This window comes from Dasypus novemcinctus, chromosome 10 (genome assembly GCF_030445035.2).
Source record: "Dasypus novemcinctus isolate mDasNov1 chromosome 10, mDasNov1.1.hap2, whole genome shotgun sequence".
Taxonomy (NCBI): domain Eukaryota; kingdom Metazoa; phylum Chordata; class Mammalia; order Cingulata; family Dasypodidae; genus Dasypus; species Dasypus novemcinctus.
The window spans coordinates 60,081,916-60,095,417 of NC_080682.1; the positions used below are offsets into that span (position 1 = coordinate 60,081,916).

Below are 13,502 nucleotides of genomic sequence, written 5' to 3' on the forward strand. Positions count from 1 at the left end.
ATGCGGTTCCCCTCGAAGGGGAAACGAGTGAGTTCAATCTCGTCTGAGTGATCTCCAAATAGGGACGGAAAGGGTCGTTTTATCACGGTCCCGTTTGTCGTGACGATGCAATTTCCCGGAGCGGAGCACTGTCACAAAGTGACAAGGCTGCCACAAGCGCCCCGACTGATCTTTTCAATTAGCCTTCCATGCATGATCCGGAGCGACTTCCGCCTATTTCCAGAAATTAAGCTCAAACTTGACGTGCAGCTAGTTTTATTTTAAAGACAAATGTCAGAGAGGCTCATCATATTTTCCCCCCTCTTCTATATTTGGAGCTTATTTATTGCTAAGAAGCTCAGGCTCCTGGAGTCCATTTATCAGGAAGCTCCAAGGAGAAGAGAAGCGAGAGAGGAGAGAAGAGCGAGCAGGGAAGCCACGTCTCCTCCTGGAAGGGCTGCTTTCTAGAGTCGGGGCTTCAGGTTGGAGATATTTTAAGGAAGTTGAAATTGGTAGTTGGCTTTATTTGAGCGCCTGTGATCTGGGGAGAGCGGGGTGCAGAGAGGTGCTAACTCCCTCCCCCATTCTCTAAGATTAGACAATGGGGTGAGGTGGTAAGATACAAAGATAAAGGAGAGTTGGGGAACGCTATGGTGCAAGTCCTTTCCTTTTCTCTTTAAATGTTTGCTTTTATCTGTACTCGACTGTGGGGAGGGCCGTTTCCTAACAGAAGAAAAGCAAGCAGTGGCGGGTGTGGACTGACTCCAGGCTCTTGACTGTGGCAGCGGGCAAGCAAGACCATTCTGTGGCTGGAGTCAAGTGGGATTCTGAAACCGAGATTGGTTTTAACTAGCCACAGATCTGTGCTCTGGTTCTTCTCTCTTCCTCTCCCTCCTAGTTTCCTTAATTTTTTTTTTTTAAACCCTGGTGCTTATGTCATACCTTTTGCCAGAGTTTGGACAGTGACGCACACACATTTCTGGACTCTAGCGTCCAAGGGAGTGCTGAAGGGCTGTAGGGTTTGCTACTGTTTCAACACTGCAGATACCTTGGAGTTCCGTGTGGACTTTGTAGAACCCACAGCTCTACAAACGATAGAGGGGATCGATAGAGGGGATCTTTGGGAGGATGTTTTTAGAAGCGGGGGTTTGCACTGGGTGGGTTCAGTGGCTGGCTGGGTTGTTTGTGAAGAGGGGCGGTGTGCTGGGGCACTGCTGGGGGATGGCGCCAGTAGGGCGAGCGCGTTCTTGCTCACTGGCACGTGTTTGACTCCGTGGTGCTTCTCAGTCGGGTACGGCTGTGTTTGGGGCTGGCTTGCCCGATGCCCCGCATGGCTGCCGGGTCCTGTTGTCGTGTTTTGATCGATAGCAGGGACCTGATGGCCGAGGATGGCATGGGCTGGCAGGGAGCTGAGGATGCATTGTGGTTGTCTTCTTCCTCTTGTTCTTTTTCTTGTTCTTCTTTTGCTTCTCCTCCTCCTCTTTCTCTCCTCCTTTCCTCCTCCTTCACCACCACCTTCTCTTCCTCATCCTTTTTACTTGTCTTTCTTCTTTTCTTTTTCTTTCTCCTTCCTCTTCTCTCCTCTCCTTTCCTATCCTCTCCCTTTCCTCAGGTCACAGCGGAGTGAATCAGCTCGGTGGTGTCTTTGTCAACGGGCGACCACTGCCGGACTCCACCCGGCAGAAGATCGTAGAGCTAGCTCACAGCGGGGCCCGGCCGTGCGACATTTCCCGAATTCTGCAGGTGATCCTCCCGGCGCCGCCCCACTCGCCGCCCCCGCGGCCCTCCACTCTCAACGCCCTCTCTTCATTTCTCACTGCAAACGCTGCTAATTATGGACCCGCACCCTCACCTGATACCCCCGTCCCCACCCCACTACCCTGCCTTTCCACTTTCCCCTCTCCTTCCACCATCCTTCCCTACCTTTCTCAACCCGGGCCAGTCACATAAGATAATTCATCTGCTTCAAGAAAACTATTGTGCGAGTACGTTTTAAAAAATCTTTCTCTTTTAATTCGGTAAAGAGTACATTGTGAAAATTTATGAAATGTAATAGGCTGAGTTATATGAACCAGCATAATTTCGGTTCCCCTCTCCCCCTCTGGATTTTGAGATATTTTGTTTGCATTTTTCATATTCATAAAACATACATATTTATTGTAAAAAGCAAATTTCTATTTACCCCCTCCTGATATTTATTCAATTGGACTTTTTTAAGGAAAAAGAAGTAAAATTCAGTTTATTTTTCCTCTTTGCCCATTAAAACATAAGACCAATTTAAGCAAGGTCAGCACATGAAAAAATTAATCTGACTTCGTTTTGATGCATCTTCAGACAGTGTTTAAGAAAACAATTTTTACAGGAAATATTTTGAATTATTTTTTTTTTTAGTTCAAACTGTTGGAAAGTTTCATCATATTTGTAGTTTTTAGGGCTACAAATGTAATTTTAAGAAAAAACTCTCTACAGTAAGTTCTCATACCATTGAAGGTATATTTTTGTGTTATAGACCCATGCAGATGCAAAAGTCCAAGTGCTGGACAATCAAAACGTAAGCTTGTCATTGTTTAATGCATACTTAAACAATTTTATTTTTGTCTTGAAATTATTAATAATGTGGTTTTCTGTCCACTTCCCCTATGCAGGTGTCCAACGGATGTGTGAGTAAAATTCTGGGCAGGTATTACGAGACTGGCTCCATCAGACCCAGGGCAATCGGTGGTAGTAAGCCGAGAGTAGCCACTCCAGAAGTTGTAAGCAAAATAGCCCAGTATAAACGGGAGTGCCCGTCCATCTTTGCTTGGGAAATCCGAGACAGATTACTGTCCGAGGGGGTCTGTACCAACGATAACATACCAAGTGTAAGTTCACTGAGAACATTTGCCCTACTTGCCCTGAGTTCTGCCCCCTTTCCTCTTTCCCTTCTCCTGCTTTACTCCCTCCCACCCTCCTCTCTCCCAGTGTCTCTCTCTCCTCCCTGATTCACATACCATATCATCTGTACCTGGGGGTATTGAGAGGAGTGCCCTGACCTTTTTTTGGCCATTTGGAAAATGGGAGTTCAGTGAGGGGAGTTGTTCACTTCATTTGCATGCTGCAAATTACAGGGCAAAGGCACCAGGAAAAGGTTTTGGAGTCAAGAAGGAAAATGAAAATAAAAACCAGATTCAAAGCTCCTCCAAATCCACCTGCCTGGACCTTCCTTCTTGTGTCAAACATCCACTTCTACCCTAATACAAAGCAAATAAAATGAAAAAGTTCCAACTAAGCTACAAACTAAGTCAAAATGCTTTTTCAGGATTTTTCAGGAAATCTTTTAACACCAGGCAGAGGGTCATTTCCCCCATGCATCCCCCAATTCCCCACCCGACTCAAGTTCCACTCTATCCAAAGTGATGGGCTGTCATTCTTCCAATGATATCTGCGAATCCACCCACTGTCCCAGGGTAGCTGGGAGCTTTTAAAAACGTTAAGGGTCACTCTTTAAGAGGATGGGTGAGTGGAAATTGGACTTGGAAGGGCGACCATGTCTTCAGGAGACGCTACCATTTGGTTTGATTTTGGTTTGATTTGCAGGTGTCATCAATAAACAGGGTTCTCCGCAACCTGGCTAGCGAAAAGCAACAGATGGGCGCAGACGGCATGTATGATAAACTAAGGATGTTGAACGGACAGACCGGAAGCTGGGGCACCCGTCCTGGTTGGTATCCCGGGACTTCAGTGCCAGGGCAACCTACTCAAGGTAAAACTCAAGCATCTATACTCGCAGCTCTCCATGCAGTCCACTCTATTCTCCCCACCCCTTCTCCCTTCCTGCCTCTGTGCTAGGGGGATAGAGAATGGGGAGTCTCTTCCAAGGCCTGGAACACATTGACTTGCACTGTAGGTAGTTGGTTTGTTGAACCATCTGGTTAGCCCGGCAGTGTGAGGGTTGTGTATGTGAGGAGTAGTATGAGTGTTGCTGGTGTGTGTGTGTGTGTCTGAGGGCAGGCATATGTGTGTGTAAGAACTAGCTGTGAGATACCCTATTCAAAATTTCCATTAAAATGCATAAAGAGCCCTCTTGCTGTAGAAGTGTGACAAGCTAACACTCTGACAGACTGCGAGGTAAACATAATCGCAACATTTTGCCTTTTGCCATAATTTACGAATGATGAGACTATGAGTAGTGTGCAGATGAGAGAGTGAGCAGCCAGATGCAGGGACTAACTGGGAATGGGGCATTGGAGATAGCGGTCTCCCCACTAAAACAACATCTCCACCCCTGCTCCTCTTCCTTCCGCCCCTGGGCCACTCGTTCTCACTCTGTGTGTGTGGCGACTGCGTAGAAGTGGTGGGTGAGGACGTTCGGAGCTGGCCTGCTGAGGACGTGCTGGAAGCGGCTCCGGGGCTGGGAGGAGAGATGGGATCTGCGACCCTCAGGATTTTTGAGAAATGGTGGCGGAAGGGGAGCGGATGCGGGGGTCAGTTGGATTTCCTCACGTCCGCGGCCCCCCACGCACCGAGGTAGCTTGGTCAAGAATAGGAAACAATTTACTCCGAAGATTAATCGGTATTTGTTGTCCTCGTGACAAGGAGATAATATGCGGGATAATGGGACGTGGCGTCTCACTCCCAGGAGCTCGACTGAGCGCGGGGCTCCGGGCCGGGGGCGGCCTCGCGGGCTGGCTGTGGGCTGCCTGCGCGATTGTGCGCTCCGGGACCGGCTCCGGATGCCGGCGCCTCGGCGCAGCCGGGCTAGAGAAGGGAAAATCGGTAACAGTATGCGAAATATCTGGTACAAAGGATGCTTCTGTCACTCGCAAGAATTTGTTATGGGAACAATCCTGTCGCTCTGTAATTGCTCATTAGAGAACGTTTTGTTTCTCATTAAGGCGACATGAATAAGCGTCTAGTTGAAGGAGACAGCTGTAGAAATGTTCCACAAGAGACCTCTGGACACGATTCGGCACCAATTGCCAATTAGACATGTCAGTTTTAAGAGCAGAAAACAATATAGGACGGACACTGGGAAGATAGGGAGCAAAGCGCTCGCTTTTTGTTTCCCAGCGCCGCGGCTCGGCCGGCGCGGGCCTCCTGACGCGCAGGGCCGCGGCTCCCCTAGGCGACCCCGCCCGCGCGGCCGCCCAGGGCCGCGAACTCGCAGCCTCGGGGAGCGCAGTGGGCGCAGGAGAGGAGGTGCTGCCTCCACGCAGGCCGCAGGCCCAGTCCGCTCCAGTCTCTACTGAAGACGAGGCAGTGACCTGGCTGAGTGTAGAGAATTCCAACCCGCCTGACCTTTGAAACTCCAGGATTCCCGCGTGCGCTTCTGGACACACCCAAGTGGTGCCTGAACTTCTCAACCCACCAGGCAGGCACTGGGTCCCACCGTCTGCGCCTCTGTCCCCAGCAATCTGAAGCCCAATGACCTCTCCTTCGCCAGGGTCTGGCCGACTTGATCTAAGAAGTCTTGAGGAGGCGCGAGGCAGTGGGCCAGGACTGGGAGGGCAGAGCCCAGAGCCTCCACCCCATGGCCTACTGGGACCGAGCGCTCGCGTTTGGTTGGGGCGTGGAGGAGGGATCACCCCCTCCTGCTTCCCATCGCCGGGACAGAAGCCGAGGGCAGCAATTTGCCAGCCCCACCGCTTCTACCAGAGGTGGCGCCCAATTAGTGTAGACAGTCGTCCTGGGTGGAGCGAGGGCGGAAAGCGAGAGCGTAATCGCTGGGGCCTGGTTGGGATGGTTGGGGCGGGAGGTGGCGCTAGTTCAGGAGACTTTCTTGAACTTTTAGGCACTTGTTGCTAGAGAATTCAGAGCCACCAGTTGTTAACTGCTCATCCCCAAATCTCTAGCCGTCCCGCTGAGCTGGGGTGTGTGGGTGGTGCGCTTTAGGAACCCAGAGGCGCGTGGGGGGCGCGGGGGGAGGGGGCGCTGGGGGACGCGGAGTGCTGAAGTTCTTGGGGAAACCTGAGGCCTTTTTGGCTGTAAGGGGTACCGCTCCTTCCCTAGCCCCCTTCCGCAGTCGGGAAGCCGTTCTTGGGTTTTAAAGAGTCCATTACTGAGAAAGCATAAGGCGAGGTTAGGTCTCAGAGGGAGACAAATATGGTTTCCATCTGATCCACGCCATGCAGCGGTGAATAAAATCGTGGGCTGACAACAAGAGACAACTCTATCCAGCCCCAATTCCCCAGCGATTTAGTGGTTTTAGGGATCACGGAGACATTTTTTCTTATCTCTTACCCGCATCCCCACCCCCCTAACTCCCATCTCCGGTAATACCCAGGCCCTCTATAGGATTTAGTCAGTCTCTCTTTCAACAGATGCTACAATGTTTTGATCCGAGCTCCAGGGCTGAAAAGGTGCCGCAACCGGGTTGCTATCTTTTCTTGCTTGTTTTCCGCCTCACTGATTAAGACACTAAGAAACTAAGGAATGATTTTATTTCCCAGCGTCTTTTTTTTTTTTTTTTCCCCCCTTTCTTCTGTTCTTCTTCTTCCAGGAAACAAATCCAATCCCCAGCGTCAGATGGTCCTGGGGCTGGGATAATGGGAGGCGCTTTGACTCGCCTTCTCACGGATTAGGCTAGAAGGTGGACGGCGCCCATTGAAGGCCCCTGCTTTGCGTGGCTAAGCGAGGGCGCATTTTAAAGGAGATATCTTAATTGTCTGCCACTTAGGTTTATCATGTAGGGAATTCGAGATCCAGCTTTTAGTTTTATTTTGTTAAAAGCCTTAAGAGTGGAAGGTAAGAGTGGAAGGTAAACAAACAAAAACCACGCTCCCATCTAAGAGAAGCTCTCTCCGTTGCCGCCAGGCAGCAAAAGCTTGCTACTTTTAAAGTAACAAACTCTTGAGGGTGAATGTTCACCCTGTGGGGTGGTGGAGGGCTCCTGCAGCCACGGGTTTCTCCTTACTGGACGCTAATTGTACTGTGCGCGCGCGTGTATTTAAGAGGTTTCAAATCGTGCTCCCTCTCCTTCTTTCCGGTTGACTTTCCTCCCCAGGTCTCGAAACTGTGCAGGCCCTGGGCTACTATCGGCGCCTGTGCGCGCGTAGGGAGGGATGGGGAGAGACGAGAGACGGGGCGGAGGGGGAGGGGAGGGAAGGGGGAGGGGCAGGGGAGAGAAGGGGGGAGAGGCGGAGAGAGAAAGCTCAAGCCCCTAGTTTTGAAATTAGGAAAATGTCAGAAAGCAAGTGAGAGCAGAGAATGCTTTCTGTAGCGTTCTTCCGAGGAAGACCAGGGCAGGTTTGTTTAATTGGTGAGATAGAATGTGCCAGAAAAGGGGCTGAGGCGGGGCCTCCTGGAAGGCACCGGCGTGAGTAGCTAGATCGGGGCGACGGGGGGATTCTTTTCCGCTCAGCACCCGGAGCCCTAAGTGCTGGAGGGTTGCAGATTTGTGTTAAGTTTTCCAAAGGCAGCAAACGACGGGCCTTTCTGGTGACCAAAGCTGTCAGGGGAGCCCTTGTTTCCGATACAGAGGCGGGGGCGCCGGATGAAGGGGGCTACCTCCAAATTCCCCCTCGCTCACCAGACCCTAAAATAAGGAGTGGGGTCGTGCTCCCAATTTCTTCCCCTGAAAACACTCTGAAAAGTCGCTCAGAAGCCTGGGGCAGTACGTTAGCCCAGATTCTTGTGCTCTCACTTGTGAGTCTGAGCGTCTCCCCTTGGCTAAGGAGCACCCCCGCCCCCTCCTCAGTGGCGCAAGCCAGCTCAAAGCAGAGCCCCGGCTTCTGTACGAATTCCCTCTCTCCATCGCCATCTCCCTGCCTCTTCTTCCTTTTCCTCTTTATCCACCCCCCCCCCCCCCCCCCCCCGCCGTTCTACATCTCTTGTCTCTTTATTTCTCTCAGCACTCTTTTCTGACCGTTCTTCTTATACTTCTCTGGCCTCCATATTTCTCGAGCCTTCTTCCTCCTTCCTTCTCTCTCCTTCCCCCACCTCCGTCTGTCTTCCTTCCCTACCCCCTTCCCACCCCAGGACCCCATCCTCCCTCCCAGCTTCCCCTCCACCCTCCCCGTCCCCCAGCTTTGGCCCCCTATCCACCCTTCATCCCTCCAGCCAAGCGCCCTAAATAGCATTGAGGCGCCCGCTCTGCGGACAGTGATTAATGATAGCAGAGCAGAGGGGTTAACACACTTCACTGAAAAGTCTGTTGACTGGGCTTCTTGTAACACAATGTGGCCCGCTGCACGCCTCAAGAGAATCCTTTTGTTGTCCGCGCTCATTGTGGCCTCAAAATTCTGCCCACGAAAGTTTGCCAACGCTCCTGCCCCAGGAGTTTAATAGTTTCCCTTACTTGCAGGGCATTGTGCGCGCTGAAAAGCAGCCCCTTGCTATTCAAGTGTTGGTGGTCATCTCAATAGATCTCCGAGGGCCCATATGGTGGCCAGTGCTGATGAATCCGCCTGTTTAAATGGGGGAGAAAGTTGGGGTTTTAAAACATTTCAAAGTTCCTGAAAGGATCCCACTAGATCCTGTCACAATTCCCTGAACTCTTTGAAGGCACTGCCTATTGTCCCCTGGTTATAAATGATATTCCTGGCCAAGTTGATTCCCACCGATGCATCCTCAGTGGCCCCTCCCCACCAACTGGCCTTGTTTCCAGGAGGGGGGCCCTTGGGGCCCTCAGAACTCCAAGACCCAGGACCCTGCCTGCAGTAGCCCTGGAGTGAGAGCCAAAGTCCTTCCCTTCAGACAGGCTGTGGCCTTACAAGCCAGGCGAGAGACAGCTAGCCCAAGTGCACATCTCGCCCTCCAAGGAAAACAATAAAACTTTCCCCTGTTTAATGATAGAAATTACATTAAAAGTGGTGGAAATGCCCTAATTAAAAATGTACTGCTTAAATGATATGCCAAGGACTCAGCTGCAGCATAGCATATTTAGTTAGTTAGTGAACTCTCTACTATTTCTTTTTAAAATTACACGTTAAAAATTTGAAAGAAATCTTACTTTTCTCTGGTGCAACACATTACAAAGAATGGACAGTCCTTTTATCTAAATATAAAATTCCATTTTCAGCAATTATAGCCTGTTCTTGGTGATGATATAATTACAGCTGTGCTCTTAATAGGTGTCAAGGCAAAGCACACTCATACAATAGTTGAATAAAACTGCAGAACAATGCGAGCACTTCTAAATTCACAACCTTTAAAATGAAATTGACTGTGCAGAATTCAAATAAAAACTAGATAAATATTTTTTAAAAAAGATTACAAGCTTGGTTTGGTTTCTTAATAGCATTTTCTACAAACCTATCAACATCTAATTGATTAGATAGGAATTACTGATTATAGATCAGCTGAAATCTTGAACATCACTCTTGTATTTTTCCAACACAGCTATAGGTAAATTAATTCTGCAGGGAAAGGGAACCAAATGAGGTATTTGGGAAGTCAAGGCTAGTAGTGAAAGATCATTTTAATTGGAAACTTCAGTTCTTGTTTTGTCATTTAAAGAAATACCATTTAGTGTGCATATTATACAGTCTCATCTTAATAAAAACAGAGAGAAAGAGAGTGATGGCTAGGTAGCATAGGTTGTCAATGTCCTTTATTTAAAAAGGCCACACTTAGTCACCTTGGGGATGTCTGGGTGAGACTGTGAGAATATACAGCATTTATGGCTACCAGTATTCCAAATTTCTCTTACCATCTTTTCTTTTTGTTCCAGATGGCTGCCAGCCACAGGAAGGAGGGGGAGAGAATACCAACTCCATCAGTTCCAATGGAGAAGATTCAGATGAGGCCCAAATGCGACTTCAGCTGAAGCGGAAGCTACAAAGAAATAGAACATCCTTTACTCAAGAGCAAATTGAGGCCTTGGAAAAAGGTGATGGAGCTTTTCAAAGTAGAGAAGCAGTAAATCAAAGTAAATGCCACATCTTCAGGACAAAGAGCTAAATTTAGCCAGGACCCTTTGGCATAGAGGACTGAAAGGTTTCTCTTCCTTTTCTTTTTCTTTTTTTCTTTTCTTTTCTTTTCTTTTCTTCTTGGCACCTTTTCAGTGTGTGTATGTGTGTGTGTTTCTTCTTTTTATTACCAGTAATTCAAAGACTAAAAGTCTGACTTCTCATAAAGAAAAAATAATGATTGGGCTAATTCAGGCCACAGAAGAGTTTTTGAATGACATTCTAAAGAAAATTTAACTGGTTCTGGTGGGAAAGTTCTTCCAGGTACAGTCAACTCTAGTAGTAGTAATATTTCCAAGGGAATCATTTGGAGGCAATGGAAGTGGGAAGGAGGAACCAGCTGGATTCAGAGCTTGGTTGACTCACTTTGGGTAGTTCTGGAACAATATATAAAAATCAACTTATTCTTTCAGAGTTTGAGAGAACCCATTATCCAGATGTGTTTGCCCGAGAAAGACTAGCAGCCAAAATAGATCTACCTGAAGCAAGAATACAGGTACCTAGAAGCCTTGGTTTGCATACTTTGTGGTTTATACCAATTACCTTTTCTGGAGACAAAGGTGCCTCTAAGGAACACCATTTATTTATGGAATTAGTAACAGATCCAGTCTGCTAAATACTGTGCTGCCTTGGGTGAGATGGGACAGCAGAGGTGCCAGGGATGGGGTCAGGTTGGGGGTAGGCACAGGGCTGCCAGGGGTTTGGCTAACCTGTTACATCTGATTTCCAGGTATGGTTTTCTAATCGAAGGGCCAAATGGAGAAGAGAAGAAAAACTGAGGAATCAGAGAAGACAGGCCAGCAATACACCTAGTCATATTCCTATCAGCAGTAGTTTCAGCACCAGTGTCTACCAACCAATCCCACAACCCACCACTCCTGGTAAATTGAACTACTGCTACTGTTAACAACTTGCTCTTGGTCCTGACTCTCCCCATGACTGTCTCTGTGTCTCTCTCTCCGCAGTTTCCTCCTTCACATCTGGCTCTATGTTGGGTCGAACAGACACAGCCCTCACAAACACCTACAGTGCTCTGCCGCCCATGCCCAGCTTCACCATGGCAAATAACCTGCCTATGCAAGTAAGTGAGGCAGGCTACCTGGGAGAGCAAGTGAGAAGGGGGCTGGGGCGTGCAGACCTCCTTGGCTGCCTGCACCCTTGAGACCTTGGGGAGCCTCTCTTACTACAGCAAGTGGCTTGTCCAGTCAAGTCTGGGATGAAAATAGTCCAGTTTCTTTTTCTTGATTGATTGCTTGATTTGAATCCTTGGAAAAATAAACAGCTGACTTGTTCAGTCAAGTTAATCTGCCTTTTGCTACTAGAGGATGTTAGTTTGATAATGTTGGGTATGGATACCAATAAAATATGTCTATACCAGAAAATGGAAATAATGCTGGCACATTATTAGAGAGTAAAGTGGTGGTATAGATAAAATTTGGATTTATATTATGTGTGCCTATCGATATATAATCTATGTATACATTTTGGACATATTGAGAGTGTATGAGATAAACTCACGAAGAAGAAAAAGAAAAAGGATCAGAAAGGGGATTCATATTTATATAGTGGGGTACGCTTATTGTAACAGAAAGAATAGTTTTCTTTATATATCTTATAACAAAAGAAGGAATAGGGGAAGCAGATTTGGCCCAAAGGACAGGGCGTCCGCCTACCACATGGGAGGTCCAAGGTTCAAACCCCAGACCTCCTGACCCGTGTGATGAGCTGACCCATGCTCAGTGCTGATGTGTACAAGGAGTGCCGTGCCACGCAGCAGTGTCTCCCAGCATAGGGGAGCCCCATGCACAAGGAGTGCACCCCGCAAGGAGAGCTGCCCAGCGCAAAAAAAGTGCAGCCTGCCCGGGAGTGACGCCGCACACACGGAGCGCTGATGCAGCAAGATGACGCAACAAAACGAGACACAGATTCTGGGTGCCGCTGACAAGAATACAAGTGGGCACAGAAGAACACACAGCGAATGGAAACAGAAAGCAGACAACTGGGGGGGGGGCGGGGAAGCGGAGAGAAATAAATAAAAAATAAATCTTTAAAAAAAAAGGGAATAGAAGGTACTTATAGGAAATTTTTTTTTAAAGATTTATTTTATTTATTTCTCTCCCCTTACCCCCCATTGTATGCTCTGTGTCCATTCACTGTGTGTTCTTCTGTGTCTGTTTGCATTATCAGGCAGCACTGGGAATCTGCATCTCTTATTTGTTGTGTCATCTTGCTGTGTCAGCTCTCCATGTGTGTGGAGCCATTCCTGGGCAGGCTGCGCTTTTTTCACGTGGGGTGGCTCTCCTTGCAGGGCGCATACCTCACGTGTGGGACAACCCTACGTGAGAGCGCCCCTGCATGGCATGGCACTCCTTGCACACATCAGCACTGTACGTGGGCCAGCATACCACATGGGTCAGGAGGCACTGGGGATCGAACCCTGGACCCTCAATATGGTAGATGGATGCTTTATCAGTTGAGCCACGTCCACTTCCCTATAGGAAATTTAATGTGTCTTTGTTGTGGCTTATGTGATTAGTTTGTGACACTCCAAGCAACCTGGAAGGGCTGGTTTAATAGCCTTCCTTGCCCTCAATTCTGTTCCAACTATTTATCAGCTTCTACCATGTGTTAGGCACCGTGCTAGGGTAGCCCTTCATGAGGGAAGTTGGATAAAGCAGGTGGGGTGTACTAGACCTTTGGAGCTGGATGGTTTCTGTATGGGGAGAAATTTTCCTTTTGGCGGGCCTTCTGCTACAGCTTTCCCAGGTATTTCCCCCGGACTCTTGTTTATGCAACAATTAAAGATGCTGGGTGGTGTGAGATTGGCCAGCATGAGCCTCTGTTGGAAACAGCTCTGGGTTACACAGATTGTTTATTCTTCATTGAACATCTTTTGTTGGATTTCTAAGTGAAATAACAAAATGAGTATTTCATTCTTCAGAAACCATATAAGCAACTTAAGAGGAATTATTCATTTTTTATTGCATCTGGATATTATTGGCTATAGTGCAGTAGATGTAAATTAAGGGATTAACAACTCATGAGGCTGGTGTTGCTATCACTGCCTCTGAATTTTCCAGAAAACATAATTTCAGGTAGCCTAGAAAACATAATTGCAGGAGCTAGAAACAAATGCAAGCTGAAATTCTGGCAGGGCCCTCAAGGCCTGTTTGTCTTTTTGAACCTGATGTTAGCAGCCATATTTTCATTTTAATAAGGCTACAGAGGGTCTTGTTCAGCTTTATAAACTGTAGCAATATTGGGGTTTCTGTGAAGATAACAAAATGTGTATATAAGAAAACATTTCGATAGTGTTTTTGAGTCTGTAAGGCAGCTATTGCTAATTCACATGCCGTGGCTGGGTTATACTTAATGACACTTCTGACTACTTTGCTGGAAATGATAATGGATCTGCCTTTGCTCTAAAGCTTGAGATATGGAATTTGTGGGGTCACTGGGTTCCCAAATAGATGTGGACTTGTGGGGTAGGGGATATGTTTCAGTGGAGGTCCTCAAGCTACAGGTATTCTAAAGATGGCAATTGACATCCAGTATGAAAAGTAACAAAAATCCAGTTAATTTTTATGATTGTGCCAATCATCTAGCCAGATAGTTGTCTGAATTTACAGTGCTTTC

General features: G+C 47.9%; 1 protein-coding gene across 7 annotated transcripts in view; it reads left to right on the forward strand.

The window, feature by feature from the left end:
- Positions 1-13,502, forward strand: part of PAX6 (paired box 6) — a 28,905-nt gene that overhangs the window by 13,305 nt on the left and 2,098 nt on the right. For 3 of the 7 annotated variants that reach the window (XM_004446880.5, XM_004446881.5, XM_071218127.1), the window contains 8 exons: positions 1,592-1,722; positions 2,489-2,530; positions 2,625-2,840; positions 3,556-3,721; positions 9,629-9,787; positions 10,280-10,362; positions 10,597-10,747; positions 10,832-10,947. In XM_004446880.5, coding sequence (XP_004446937.1) covers positions 1,592-1,722; positions 2,489-2,530; positions 2,625-2,840; positions 3,556-3,721; positions 9,629-9,787; positions 10,280-10,362; positions 10,597-10,747; positions 10,832-10,947 — 1,064 coding nt within the window. The remainder of the gene's footprint in view (positions 1-1,591; positions 1,723-2,488; positions 2,531-2,624; positions 2,841-3,555; positions 3,722-9,628; positions 9,788-10,279; positions 10,363-10,596; positions 10,748-10,831; positions 10,948-13,502) is intronic. The other 4 variants (XM_071218128.1, XM_071218129.1, XM_012522290.4 and 1 more) reach the window with 3 other exon arrangements.